This window comes from Lonchura striata, chromosome 9 (genome assembly GCF_046129695.1).
Source record: "Lonchura striata isolate bLonStr1 chromosome 9, bLonStr1.mat, whole genome shotgun sequence".
NCBI classification, from domain to species: Eukaryota; Metazoa; Chordata; class Aves; order Passeriformes; family Estrildidae; genus Lonchura; species Lonchura striata.
In genome coordinates, this window is record NC_134611.1 from 27,982,089 (window position 1) to 27,996,200 (window position 14,112).

The following is a 14,112-nucleotide window of genomic DNA, read 5'->3' on the forward strand; positions in this document are numbered from 1 at the left end:
ATCCTGAGCATTCCCTGCACCCCAGCTGCTGAGTGAGCTGCGTGATGTGGCCTTTCCGAAATGAGGGGATGGGGAGGAGAGCTGAGAACCCTCCCAGTCTGGGGCTGGGTGGTCACACATTGCTCACTTGGTGCTGCCAAGCAGCAGGAAAGTCCATGGGAGGGCTGGAGAAGAGAGTCCATGGGCGCAGGAGCTCACGTTTGAGGCAGGAACTCGGGTGAGCAGCACATGGCAAGACCTTGCAATGGCTGAGGCAAAGCAGCAAGCTTTGTGCATAGTAACAGAAAGGATTTAATGACCCTAGAACTTAATTAGGACTGTGCAATGTTATAGCTGTAAGTTTAGGCCGTGTGTGACTCTTCATTTAGAAGAAAAGAGTACAGGAGCCTTGGCTGAAAGGGATGTATTTCCTCCTGCTCATTACACTCAGATGATTGCTGTTGTTTAAGTGAAGTTTAAGCATCATAAAATGTGCCCTCATCTTGTGATCCCCATCTGCTGCTCGCCCTTCCTTTCTCTGCTGAAGGTTATTTCAGCAATTTTGCCGATAGCACAGGATGCTGTTCCTGGGGCGGGTTGTTTGCCCATCTTCCCCGACAGCTTTCCCTCCCTGCAGGCCTTACCCAGCTGCTCTAAACAGAGTCCTTCCAGCACGGAGTCATTCCTGTTATCACCATGTTTAATAACTGCAAGATAAGTCTTCAGCACTTGCTGGAAGACTTGTGCAGGCCATGATTCAGGAAGGCAGTGAGTGGCCTGTGCATCATTGACCTACAGGGGATTTAGGCACCTCCGTGTTTAGGGACATTTAAGGACTTCCAGTCCTTCAAGTGCTTTGCAGATCCAGGAGCAAAGTGTTGAAGTTTACATCAGGAAAACTGTTAGCAGTTAATTTAGGCATGTTTTGTTAAGGACATGCTCCACTGCATTCCCAAAGCCTCAGTGGTGTGGAAGGCTGTGCTCTTCGTGAGGAGTCAGGGAATTGGAGCAGTTCTGCATTTCAGTGGTGGGGGAAACACATGATCCTCACACACATTTAGTGCCTCCATTTGTTTCAGAACTGCTTTTGCAATCCTTCAGGTTGAGAAGTTTAGGGCTTGTCAGACTGTTAGATTTGGCTGCTAAGTGCCAAGCGTGACATTTCTGTTTTTCTTTGTTAAGTTACATGATCTGTTTGTTGTTTATCTTATGGAGTTGAAGAGCTGCTGGAAGGCCAAGTGTGCTCCTTGCTGGGTCTTGATGTTCTGGGTTTGGTAGGTCTCTAGTCTGGTTTTGAGTGCTTATAAAGTGTGAGGCATAGAAAGGCCAAGGGAGGGATTCATATCATGGGGTCTCTGCTGTGGGTTGTTCAAAAGGTGAAAGTTTTGTCAGAATGACTAATTTAACCAGGTGCTTGAACATTGGTGCAGGATCTCCAGAGAGCCTCGATCACCATCTCTGCTGCTCTTCAGTTTGCAGAGAGATGAACTAGTGAGAGCTATTAATCACAGCCAACTGATTTTGATTTCAAAATAGATTTTGTTAATCTTTTTAGTGGCAGTCAGGGAAGATTCTTGTCCTGATGCATCTGCTGTGCTTTTATATGAATCACAGTGTTATAAAAAGGAAGAGGAATTATGGGGCTTGGGTGACTTAAATAAAATCTATTTTTGCTGTTAGGATCATAGCACTGATATGGTATATGGTTTGAATTAAAGTTCTCTTTATCACATTAAGATTCAACAAGGAGTTAATTAAGTGTAGGGAAGTAATTGAATGCTAATAATACAACATTGCAGTGAAAAATGATGCCATCTCTCTATACTAAACTCTAGTTTTCTCCTCCTTGTGAGTACTATGCCTATTGACCATGCATTGGAGTGCACTTCTGACTCAGGCAGAGAGCTTCCTTGTTTGGGACATGCTGGTCCATCATTTTTTAACATCCCTGTGATTGGACAACCATGTTAAATTTTAAAGGTGCTTATCTTTCCACTCACCTCACTTGAAAAGAAAATAGAGCTTGTGTTAAAACTTGGTGTCTGCAAATGGCTGGAAATCAGCTGTAGACTTGGAAGCCAGTTTTGCTTAGATAGCAAAATTGAAATGGTTTAAGAACACCTGTTCTGCATGTTGCATGTGATTTTGGTTAATTTTAAGGAGAACTGATGCACTATGAGTCACAGAACATGTGGATTTTTTACTTCCTGATATTTCTGTTAGCGCCAAATTGTTTTGTGTAATATTTCAAGCATTGAGACAGGAAGAGAGACCATCCTCACCAACTTTTTGTCGTGAGAGACATCTTGAGCACTGTACCACAAATGTTTTGTAGCCATTAGAGAAGGTGAGTTTAGCTAATTTTTCCTTCAACATTCTTTTACTTTAGGTTTTTTTTTGCGTATGAATGCACAGTTTACAGGTGCACTGTGTATTTGTTGTAGGTCAACTTCGCTTGTTTGAGGTAATGAATTAAAAACAGGAGTTAAAAAATATATATGGCAATGCACGTGTTCCATCCTGACTTCAGAGGGGCTTTAAATACTGTGGCTGAAATTGGAAATGTGCTTGGTAGGAAAGATGTGGGCAGATGGGGAAGAGCCAGAGGGGAGTGACAAGAATAGGATGCTTAGCAAACGTAAGCTGTAATGGAAGATGGAAGGAATTGATTTGTTTAGCCTAAAAATACAGAAGGAAACGAGTCATCCAATATAGGAAAGGTTGCTTTAAAAGGCACGACAATAGTTTTTTCTCCATGACTCCTGAGAGAGGCAGGAAGGCATCAGGCAAGGATTAAAGCTTGGGTAGTAGGTTAAATATTTGAACTTTCAGGGAAGTGGTAAGATGAAAGACAGACTGTTGGGAAAACCTGTGGGATGGGAGTTTGGAGAACAGGTTAGACAGAAATCTGTTGAAGTGGTTTGGGTATATGCCCCGGGGTGGTGCAATTGCATGGTATTTTGAAATATCTTACTTTTGTGATGGTTGATACCAGGTGAAGATCTGAGGACATGGATCTTGTAGGGTTTCACTAAGCTATTTCATGTTCTGATCGAGAGACACATTGAAATTTTGTGGGTGAATGATGGATCCATCCCTGCTTGCCTGATCTTGCACAGCATGGTATCTCCTTTTCCATGGCCAGTCACTCCCAAGGGAGCTGATACCAAATCCCAGCCCTGGCTGGGCTCATGCACTGCTGGGGCTGATGCACACAGCCACCTCGGGCTGGCTGTGAGTCTTTCCTGCAGGGAAGATTTGCTGCCTTCTGGAAGAGGAAAGCAGAGCTCATTTTGAGTCTCTTCCATGTCCTCTCCCACCTACAAGGAGTGGTCTTGGGAAGAAGGGATGCAGAAGATGAGAGGATGGAAAAGCAGAGTGGTTATTAAAGGCTGTAACAGGCATACAGTTATTTTGGGACTCCGAAATACTGGTCATCTTAGGTTGGTAGGATCATAGAATTGCTAAGGTTGAAAAAGACCTCTAAGATCATTAAATCTAACTGTTAATGCCCTATATTGGACTTGAGTATTTCCAGGCCTGTAATTGTATTTTAGGCTAGCTCTTCTCCCAGTATTGTTTTGGATATCTTTTAACTTGCACCACCCTGAGCAACAGAGCTATATTTCTGCATCCTCATTGGAATATATTGGTGCCTCATTTTGCCAGCACTTAAGAGTTATATTTATTTATCTGCTCTTCTTCCAAGGAAACTTAGAGGAGACAAACACTTAAAACCCAGCCTGCATTACTGATTTAAATGGCTTATAAAATTTTTAAGCCGTTTATGATTGTCTTTCATTCTGATGTATGTGGTTTCTCTTCTCAGTATTACACTCAGATGAATGTGTTGGGAGAATCCAGGCAAAATCCTTATACAGCTGAGGATTGGAAACACAATTAGTAGGCAGGCCACTGTAGTCTGTGAAACAATAATGATGCTTTCTGCTGGTCAAAAGTAACTGCTAACTAAAACAAGGAGAAGGTGGTACAAAATACACAGATCAGATGCAAGGCTTCTCCTGCAGTCCTAATGTTTCTCCTGTGTGTCATAGTACAAATATGATACTTAATAATATTCCAACTATTATGTCCTTTAAAATGCACATTTTACCCAGGCATGCTGGAATTTGCCATGTAGCAAGAGCTGTTACTCATTCTCTTGGGTCTTAAATCTTATGCCTGGTGCAAATTTGAGAATTAACGCAAATAAAACAGACGTTGAGAGGAGCAAAATACAGACATTGAAAATATGTTCCAGCAATGGCATTTACATAATTGCAATTACTGAAAATCTCAAAATTAGAGCCTTGGACAGTGCTGGGAGAATGAGAGCTTATTGTAGGGAATTCTTGCTGGTTTGGAACACACAAACCCTTCCTGAAGTGAATGTATGTGTATTGCTGAGTAGCACCACTCTTAGTTTTCTGTTATCTCACTTCTCAGGGTTACATCATTCATAATTTCTTGCTACCATTTCACTCTGCTTATCTATGGCGTAACAGTATCTTTGCATTTGCACCACATCTTTAATTAGTTCTGGTTTTCCTCTTAATTTAAGCAACAAACCCAGAAGGACTTTGTTTGCCCTTGTTCTGTCCTTTGTAAGTCCCAGGTTAGAACAAGAGAGGGAAAAGTATTTTCATAGGATCATAGAGTGGTTGGGGTTGAAGGAACCTTTAAGCTTATCTCATCTGACTCCCTGCCATGGGCAGGGACACTTTCCACCAGCCCAGGGTGCTCCAAGCCCTGTCCATCCTGGTCTTGGACACTGCCAGGGATCCAGGGGCAGCCACAGCTTCTCTGGGCACCCTGTGCCAGGGCCTGCCCACCTTCACAGGGAACAATTCCTTCCCAGTATCCCATCTGATCCTGCCCTCTGGCAGTGGAAATCATTTCCCCTTGTCTTGGCACTCCATTTCTTGTAGACAGTCTCTCCCCATGTTTCCTTTTGGCTGCTTCAGACACTGGAAGGCCACAATTAGGTCACCCTGAAGCTTCTCTTCTCCAGGCTGAACAATCCCAATTCTCTCAGCCTTTCCTCACAGCTGAGCTGCTCCATCTTACATGTATGCTGCTAAATTCCCTGCTAAGACTTGGTTAATGGGATCCTGTCATTATCCTGACATCTAGGAGGATGTCAGTGCACTTTATGGAACTGCCTGGATGTAATAAGAAAAATGTAATAAGCACAGTCTGCCCACACCTGCAGTTGACAGATCAAAGCCAGTGACCATCATAACTGCAGAGGAGGCACCATCACCATGCTGATGTTTGCAGATCCAGCTGCTATTTTGACACCTTCTCAATGTGGCTGTTTGGTGGTCACCATCATTTCCATGAGGCCATCCTACTGGTAACCCCAAACATTGTCTTAAGGCAGTGAGGGAGGATCTGTGTGCATATGCAGTCTTGTTTGGTTTTGACTGCACAGAAAGATCTCAGGAGGCTTTGCTTGCATGTGAAGGCATCTCTCAGGAAACTGATTTTACAAAGGGTTAAAGTAGAGCATGTTCCAAAAATAGGCTGAAAAAAACCCAGTTTTACCTCTAGAAAAGCAGCTTAAGAATTTGCTACAGCTGCTGAAAATGTAGACCCAGCTATTTAAGCAGGGCACACACTTTCTCTAGCTATGTTCTCTCATATATGTTTGAAGGGCATAAAACTCCTCAAAACCATCCCACTAAGAAGTTCTGCAAAACTGTGGTGCTGTAAACCTCCTGCCATTCCAGCAAGGTGCCTTCATGGAGCAGGAATACCCTGACACCCTGACTCCCTCTCACACCATTTGTCCTGGCTGCAAATGTTTCACAGACTTTACCCAGTCCTGTTGTTTCATGGTCATTGCCAGCTCTTTCTGTTTTACTGCACTTGGTGGAAAACTGCCTTTAGGAGACACACTTGAAGAACTGGGAGCATGAGTAATATCTACATTTACTATAAATAAATGTATCTTTGTAAAAGCTGGTTGAGTGAGAGAGACAGAACAGTTGATGATGCAGGCTTATTAAGCAGAAAATTAATTTTTGAGCCAGGTTTTGTTATCTAGGGTGTCTCTACAATCCAGAAGAGCAACATACCTGCAGAAGTGCAAGGTTGCCAAGTGCTTTTTGTTGCCAAATGTTCTCTGAAGTTTCCTCAAGAGTCAGCCTAGTCTTCCAAGTCATCAGTAATGGAGTTATCAACTTTCTTCTATCTGATTTTTATTTGCTATGTAAAAGTTTCAACCAGTCTGATGTACCAAAGCCACTGAAGATGGGGTGTATTGTTGAGAGCTGGAGTGCAGGTTGCCTTCCTCCCTGTAGCATTTTGGTTTTGGATATCTTCTGATGCCATTATTCTTCATGCTCTAAGGCACCTTGCCACCTGGATTTCTGGGGCATACAGCTGTGAGGGACAGTTTTCAGCCTCCTGCCAGGTTGTTGGTAGAGGGGATGTTCCCCATCTTCCTTGTGCAAATCCCCTGGTGCTGGCAGTCCTGCAGACACGTCCCTTCTCCTGCTGCCTGCCCCTGCTCTGGGTTTATTGCACGGATGGGCTGGGCTCCTGCTGCAGGAGCAAGGCAATTTCCCCTGTGACCTGAAACTTCATGCACCTTTGGAGACAAGTGTTCTGGCTTTATTTATCTCTGCTATGCTCATTTTCTTATCCTGGCTGACCTTTCGGAGTGCTGCGGAGGGGCACTGAAGGAACCAGAAAACCCTGATTGTCAGGGCAGCATAATCCTCATATTTCACAACAGAGGCATTTCACCAGTGATTACACCTCTTGTTTGCTGTAGAGGACACCTTGAGGTTGATCAGTCTATCTGCAGAAAGGAACTTTGAGGTAGAAACCCAGATTTTATTTTTCTGGACCTTAATGTCCCAAGTGAATTCACCCCTGTGGGTTGATAAAAGCTCAGAGCTCTGAAAGGGAGCAGGATGGTAATGTGCAGGGAAGAGTTTCCCTGCAGGATTTGTTGGTGGTACTTATTTATCATTTATGTGCCTTATTTGTAATTTCATCTGTTTACCTGCCCTAATTTCCTGTTGTCTGGCCAGCTGCTGCTCCATGTCTGTTTTTCACACAAAACCCTGGTGTTTGGCTGCTACTTGACAGAATTAACTGGAATTACTGTAACTAATTAGCCCAGACTTCCTAATATTGACTGGAAGAAAATGATGTTTAGAAAGTTGTAGCCATTGTAGACCTTCTGATGGGCTGCAGAAAGCTGCTCAGGATTTACACATTTCTCCTTTTTTACCTGTTTTTATCTCATTTTGAGTGTTTTTTTTATTTTTTTGGAGGAGGCTTTACAAATCTTCCATATTGTATTCCAGGGGCTGGAGTTCCTACAGAAGAATTTCCCAGTAGTTTCCCTGGGAAGGAGGAGCTCCATTAAGTGGCTGGTTTCAGGATGAGGTCTGCCCTCTGGAACACGTTTTGGATCCCTGATGAAAGCACAGGATTTTTCCCTGCCAAGCCTGGGTTACACTCCCTGTGTCAGTGCAGACTCGCTGCGTGATGCTGGCTGGGTTTGCAGAATTGGGCTTTTTCCTAAAATGAATGCCAGGCCCTGTGTCTGCTGCTGCCTTCCCTTTGCATGCCTGAATGGCCTCAGTCTCTCCCGCTGCTGCTTGGGGATAAAACTCAACAAACCTACTCAAAAGTGGCTTTTTTCCAGGCTCTGACTATGATTTATCACAGAACTAAAGGCTGGATGAGGTTAGAAGAGACCTCGGGATGTCTTCTAGTCCAGCCCCGTGACTCAAGCAGGGCTACCTAGAACCTCCTGCCCAGAGTCAGGTCCAGACAGCTTTGAGACATCTCCAGGGATGGAGACACTGACAGGGGTGGGGCCTCTTGGGCAACTCCTTCATGCTGGGCTGAGGAGATCCTGACCTGACACAGCAAGAGTGTTTATTAAAACATTCCTTAAGGTTTTTATTACGAAATGTGAACCTCGAGCTTCACCCAAATGCACAGATACCAGCCATGTTTTCAAGTCCTCCCTGCGAGGATCAAGGTGCTCCAGCAGCAGGACAGCCAAGGCACTGTGGTGACCATGGCTTTGTTGGGTGTCTTCTGAGCACAAGGATCCATTCCTGCCCGTGTGCCCTGATGCTTAAATTCACTGCTAAGCCCTGGCTCTAGGGTCTGGTGTACATTGTGGAGGTGATGTGCATCTGGAGCTCGTGGTGTGGTTCTGAGGGTGTCCTGTGCAGGACAGGATCATTGTGGGCTCATTCCAAGTGAGGATGTTTTGTGATCCTGTGAGCCCATCCTGGCTCCCAAAACCCATGGTCAGATGGGTCTGTGGTTTTCGTCATCCCTCATTCCTGGTGGGGATCTGAGAGGAGGAGAGCAGACTCCTGTGTCAGCACCATCCATGCCATGCCAGGACACATTCTGGCAGGGCTAATGTGATTCCTCGGATGAAATTTTATCCAAGAATAATCTCCTTTGGCTAGAATCTGAGATTTTTCCATATTTGATTTGCCCCTTCATTATAAAGTTACCCTAAATAATGTTTCCAGGTGGTTTTGCTTCTAGGTAGGTAGAGGAAAAGAGAGAAAGGCTCTCTTCCTGCCAAGGATAGCACAAAAAATGAGCCCTTACGTGCACAGAAAGCAAGGAAACTTGAGTAAATCTCATGGGTCAGTGCTTCTCCCTTGTTCATCCTGATGGATCAGACAGCCCATGTGAGATATTACTACCTGAGGCTGGTGCTCATGACTGAGTGAGGTCAAAAAGCGCTGGGCTGGCATATTGAAATTTAACATCTCATCATTCAGTCCATTTCTAACTGATGCATTTGGTTCCAGCTTTTCAATTACAATTATTTTTAAGAATATTTTATGGCATAAAAAGAAAACAAATCCTTCATTTTTCCTCTGACTTTAATGATGATTTGCTTGGGTCTAGAAAGCAGCTAAAGGTGCTGTTGGCACCTTTGAAGAAAAGTGTCATCTTGATATAAATCAGGAAAATTATTTTATAAGGACTGTTAGCAGCTTACTTGAGTCAATCTGTGGCAGCCTTATGAAGAAAAGCAAAATACTTGAAATGAAGTTCACATGTCTCTAGAAATGGGCTCATCAGAGGGGAGGCATCAAGGGAAATGTTGACAGATATTTAATTATAATGGCAGTAGTGGCTGTTGCTGTGTTAATAGCATCTGGCAGCAGAGTCACTGCCATCTGTTAGTGCCCTGAAATCCTGGAGATGGTGCATCCTTTATGGAGGAATTAACAATAATTAACAAATCTATCACATGAAATCACCTTGATTGGATGACAGCCTTACCTTGATAATGATTAATTGCAAAATAATGTGGAATAAAATGTCCACTATTCTCCTTTTTTGCCACTGCTGCTCTACAAGTGCAGCATGCTGGGGGATTTCCTTTCAAGCCTGTGGTGTGAGGCAGCATTTACTGCATTTATTGTAAATAATCCTTAGAAGCAGAGCTAGATTAAAACCAAACTTCTGCATATTCATTTCAATTTACAACAGATTAGGTCTCTAAAACCAGTTGTGTTCTTTTGGTGCATGGTAACTTACTTACCATGTTAAATAAGGGAGAAAATTAGGTTGGACTGCCAGAAGTGACCCTTCAGCCAAAGTCAAGTCAGTCTGGAAGAACAATCTGACTGCATTAAAGCATTTCAAGGTGTTTTTGTTAGCTTGGTATTAGAAGCCAAGCCATTAATTTCTGATGAGTCAGTTTGTCTTCAAAGCTATGAGGAAAAATTATTCTATTTGTTTGCATTTGGAAGAATTATTTTTGAATATCTATTTTTATCCAAGCCAATATTTCGATCAGTGCAGTGAAATATCACTGCTGTAAATAAGAGTTATAAACAAAGCAGTGAGCCAATTTGAGACCTGGTTGGGTTTTATTTTTTTCTCTTAACTCTTCCTTTTCTGTCTGTTCCTGCTGAGCAACAGATGGAGAAGGTAACATACTCTTTGCTTAAACAGGAGAATTGTAAAAGATAATTGAGGTGTGGTAATTATCAGGAGCAACAGGAGGGAAAGAGTAAACTCTGGATTCTTGAAGTCAACTAAACAGGAATTTTATTTCTCTTTTCCCATGCGTGTCAGTTAATATTCTGCATATTGCTCTGGGACCCACAGTGAGAAGACAGCATATACTTTTCTTGTGTCTATTTGTTCCTAAGTGCCAGAAGTTTCTTTGGGCTGGGATTTGGATTGACTCCAGCTCTTGATAGAGCTGCACTGACACCAAACCACGAGCAGAGATGTGGAAAGCTGAGCTTGTGCTGCCTTGATTTATCACAGCTTCCAACACAGGAGCTGTAGATCAGAGTCTTCCCTTCCCCTTCCCATCCCATGGAGTGGATCTGAGGGTAAAGGTTCAGGAGGCTGGGGTTTAGCTGATTTATGGCTTTGTTGTCTTCTCCATGAGACCCATCCCTCTCTTTTTTTTGCTTTGACAGCCGTGTGAGTCAGATGTGAGCTCATGGGTTGTGTCTCTGTGTACAGGTGTTCATCACACACAAATGTACATGTCACACCCTCCTAGCACTGTTAAGACTGGAAGATGCTTTGAGAAAAGTGATTTTGGTTTTTGTTCTGCTGCTGTGGTGTGATATCACAGGATCCTGAGCAGGCAGTGGCTGGTGGGGTGTAGCAAACACAGACACCCTTGTTAAGGCTGGAAGAAGGGCTTGTTTCTCTCTCACTGCTATTTTCATGCAAGGCACTGTTCCCTGGTTAGGAGGATTAGAAGATATGCATTAAACAGTGTTAAATATGCCGAGGCAGTTGATGTTTACAGCCCTTGTAGAATTATTCATTAAAATATTAACAGCTAGACAGCCTCCTTTTTTTTTTTTAATTCAATGATTTAGTAGCCTTTTCCAAAATCTTGTGTGATTCAGAAATTCAAAGACTAAATAAGGCTAAATAAAATTACCAAAATTACCCACAAAAACACTGATTCTTGGGTTTATGTTTCTTAAATTGCTATGGGTGTGACATGCCTAAGAAATACAGAGGGATTTGTGGAGTGTGTGAGCTGTAAGATTTGACTCAGACCTCTCCCATCTGCACCAGCAGCTTTCCCTAACACATGGCACTGGGAAGATCTGGAAGAGACTGTATCCCTCTGAAGGATTTGGGAAACAATAGACACGTGTTTGCACTAAATTATGAGTTATAGAAGCTCATGACATGATGAGGAGGTCTCACTAAGCAGTGCTGGCTCTCAACTCTCCCCTCCTAGGCCTTTTTAAAGATGTTTTTAATGGTTCTAGTCCTCTGGAAAGGACAGGGTTGTGTTCTTGCCTATAAACACAGACTGGTTTGTCTTGGAAGGAACCTCAAAGCCCATCCCATCACACCCCCTGCTGTGGCAGGGACACCTTCCACCAGCCCAGGCTGCTCCAAGCCCCATCCAGCCTGGCCTTGGACACTGCCAGGGATCCAGGGGCAGCCACAGCTTCTCTGGGCACCCTGTGCCAGGGCCTGCCCACCCTCACAGGGAAGGATTCCTTCCAGTGTCCCATCTGACCCTGCCCTCTGGCAGAAATAAGCCATTTCTCCTTGTCTTTTCCCTCCATCCCTTGTCCCAAGTCCCTCTCCAGCTCTCCTGGAGCCCCTTTAGGCACTGGAAGGGGCTCTGAGGTGTCCCCAGAGCCTTCTCCAGGTGAACACCCCCAGCTCTCCCAGCCTGGCTCCAGAGCAGAGGAGCTCCAGCCCTTGGCACATCTCTGTAGCTTTCTCTGGACTCTCTCCAGCAGCCCCACATGCTAATTTTGGGGATCTTCAGAGCTGATTTGCTTCTTTGGGCCCCTTGTGCCCAGTTTTGTGGCTGAGCAGTTGCTGTTCTTCCCTGGCACATCTGACATGTACTTCCTCCTGCAGACAGTTCCTTGCTGCTGATGTTTCCCCACCCTGTTGTGAGCCAGCCTGGGGGTGCTGGGTGACTCTGGGACTGCCTTCCCAGTGCTTTGCCTTGCTCTGGTGCAGGTGGAGGCTGGTGTTGTTATTGATTTCTATGAGCACCCCCCATTTTCCATGGGCCGCTGGAGAGTTACCAGCCAGCGTGGAGTTTGATCCCTGGATTTCATCCAGTGACCCAGAGGCAATTCCACATGCCACCGAGCCCAGGGTGTTTAAAAATTGCCCACCTGGGGTCATTTCATCTCCTGTGTTATCTTTAATTTCATTTTTGCTGAGCTTTTCTCATTCAGCTGAGGCTGGACCCAGCCGAGTGTGACACCTTTATGACAAATGCCTGTCACCTCTGTGTGCTTAATAAATACTGATGCTGTTGTGTGCTTTTTGTGTGTTTCAGGAAAAAAGTGCCAGTTCAAACACAAGACTTAAATCTAATAAAGAGATCCCAGGATTAGTACATCAACCCAGAGCAAAGTAAGTTCAATTTCTGTTGTTTAAATAATACAAATAAACAGAAGCAGTGTCTGTGAGGTTCACAATTACTGCCTAGGCAAAGAACAAATGACCCAGCAGCCCTAAGGTCATGCTGAGTTAAGTACTAGAGGTAAGAGCACCTGTGTCCCAAGATTGGGAAGCATCCTCTCCTTTGCACAGCAAAGATGCAGGACTTGAGAAAAGGTGAGATGCATCCTGCTGTGCCCAACAGAAGACCCTGTGCTATTTCTCAGCTCTCTATACAACTTACACAGAGCAAACTTCTCTATATCCACTGATGTTTCTAAATACAAATGGGTCAGTCCCAGGGAGGTTTTTGCTAGCTCCTGGTGTAGATTAGCAGCTGTTGTGCCAGGGACTGGGAATGGTCAGGTTGTTAAAATGAAGGTTGTTCTTCCTTGCTTGGTTGGCAGTTCTGTGCCCATGCTCTGCCTGGAGTCAGTCAGTGTTACATGAAATATTTGCCTCCTGTGGCAGAGCTGGTTATTGATAGTAGTAAGTAATTTCTTTTCAGTTACATTTTAATCACTAATTGGCTGAGGAATAACTGATTACACAGAGCCACATATTGGGTTCGTGAAGAACAAGTGATAAAGGTTTGTGATTTGGGTTTTGAGCACCAGTGGAAATGCTGTTCCTTGTGCCCTGCCCTCAGGGCACTTACTAACTTAAACTTGCTGCCTATCAAGTGCTTTGAGCACTGTTTCAAGTCTGGAAACTGTAGTTATTTCCTAATCAGCTGACAGTGCAATTCAGCCTCTTTTCAAAGGGAAAAGCCAAGTGCTTTGGATGTAATTGCAAAGAAATTCGTGGTAGGGAGGTGGAGGTAGAAGCACTCCTTCAGCAAAGCTGTGCTTCATTATTGTGGCTCAGTCCTTCCCAGCAGGGTCAGAGATGTATTTAACATGCTCTAACATGAGGCTAATTACTTTGGGATAAAAAAGGGCTGTTCTTTTGGTGGGTCATCTTTTGGTACATCCACAGCAGAGGAATTGCATGAGGCCAGGGCTTCCATTCCTTCATAAAAATGTAATTTGAAAAGACCCTGCAAATTCAGAGCTGACCAAAAAGCCTGTTTTTTACATTGCATTGACAGAGATAAATAGACAGACCTGCAGAAATAAGGAAACTTCCCAGAGAGGTGCAGAATGTAACATAAGGTTGTTGGGTAGATTCTCCAGTGTTTGCCCAACCTACCACTGAATTTCTGTTTATGAAGTGGGCTCATGTGTTTGAGTTGCTAATTGCCAAGTCAGCAAACAGCTGTTACAGTGTACAATATTTTTTTAAGGTTTATTATCTAAAAACCATGCTAATTCTGACTGCAAGGTGGGGTGGCATTGGGTAGGAAAGGTCTACTGAGCTGGAAGAGCAGAAATTAACAGATTGATCATTAATTGCATCTTACAGTACTGTTCTGGTACAATGGATGTTACTTCAAAACATGGACTAAGTACCAAATTATAAATTTGCTACTTTACAATTATTTGACAATATTTTGATGTCAGCTGAAAAGTAAGATTATGAGGGCTCTTCTCCCTGCAGGAGGATTTAGATTTTTCCATCAAGAGCCCTGGGCTTCAAAACCAGGGGATGTAGAGAGCCAGCAGTACTTTATGGGGGTCTTTAGCAGAGGGAGAAGGGTTGGTCCTTCCTCTTTACACCCAGTCCTGGTACCTGCCACACCTTCAGGGCTTCCTCCTGCACCCTGCCCCAACCTCACAGGCA

At 44.0% G+C, this 14,112-nt stretch overlaps 1 protein-coding gene across 3 annotated transcripts in view; it reads left to right on the forward strand.

The window, feature by feature from the left end:
• C9H1orf21 (chromosome 9 C1orf21 homolog) overlaps positions 1-14,112 on the forward strand; it is a 106,055-nt gene that overhangs the window by 80,756 nt on the left and 11,187 nt on the right. For all 3 annotated transcript variants that reach the window (XM_021525127.3, XM_077785503.1, XM_021525128.3), the window contains exon 4: positions 12,287-12,363. In XM_021525127.3, the coding sequence (XP_021380802.1) occupies positions 12,287-12,363 (77 nt within the window). The remainder of the gene's footprint in view (positions 1-12,286; positions 12,364-14,112) is intronic.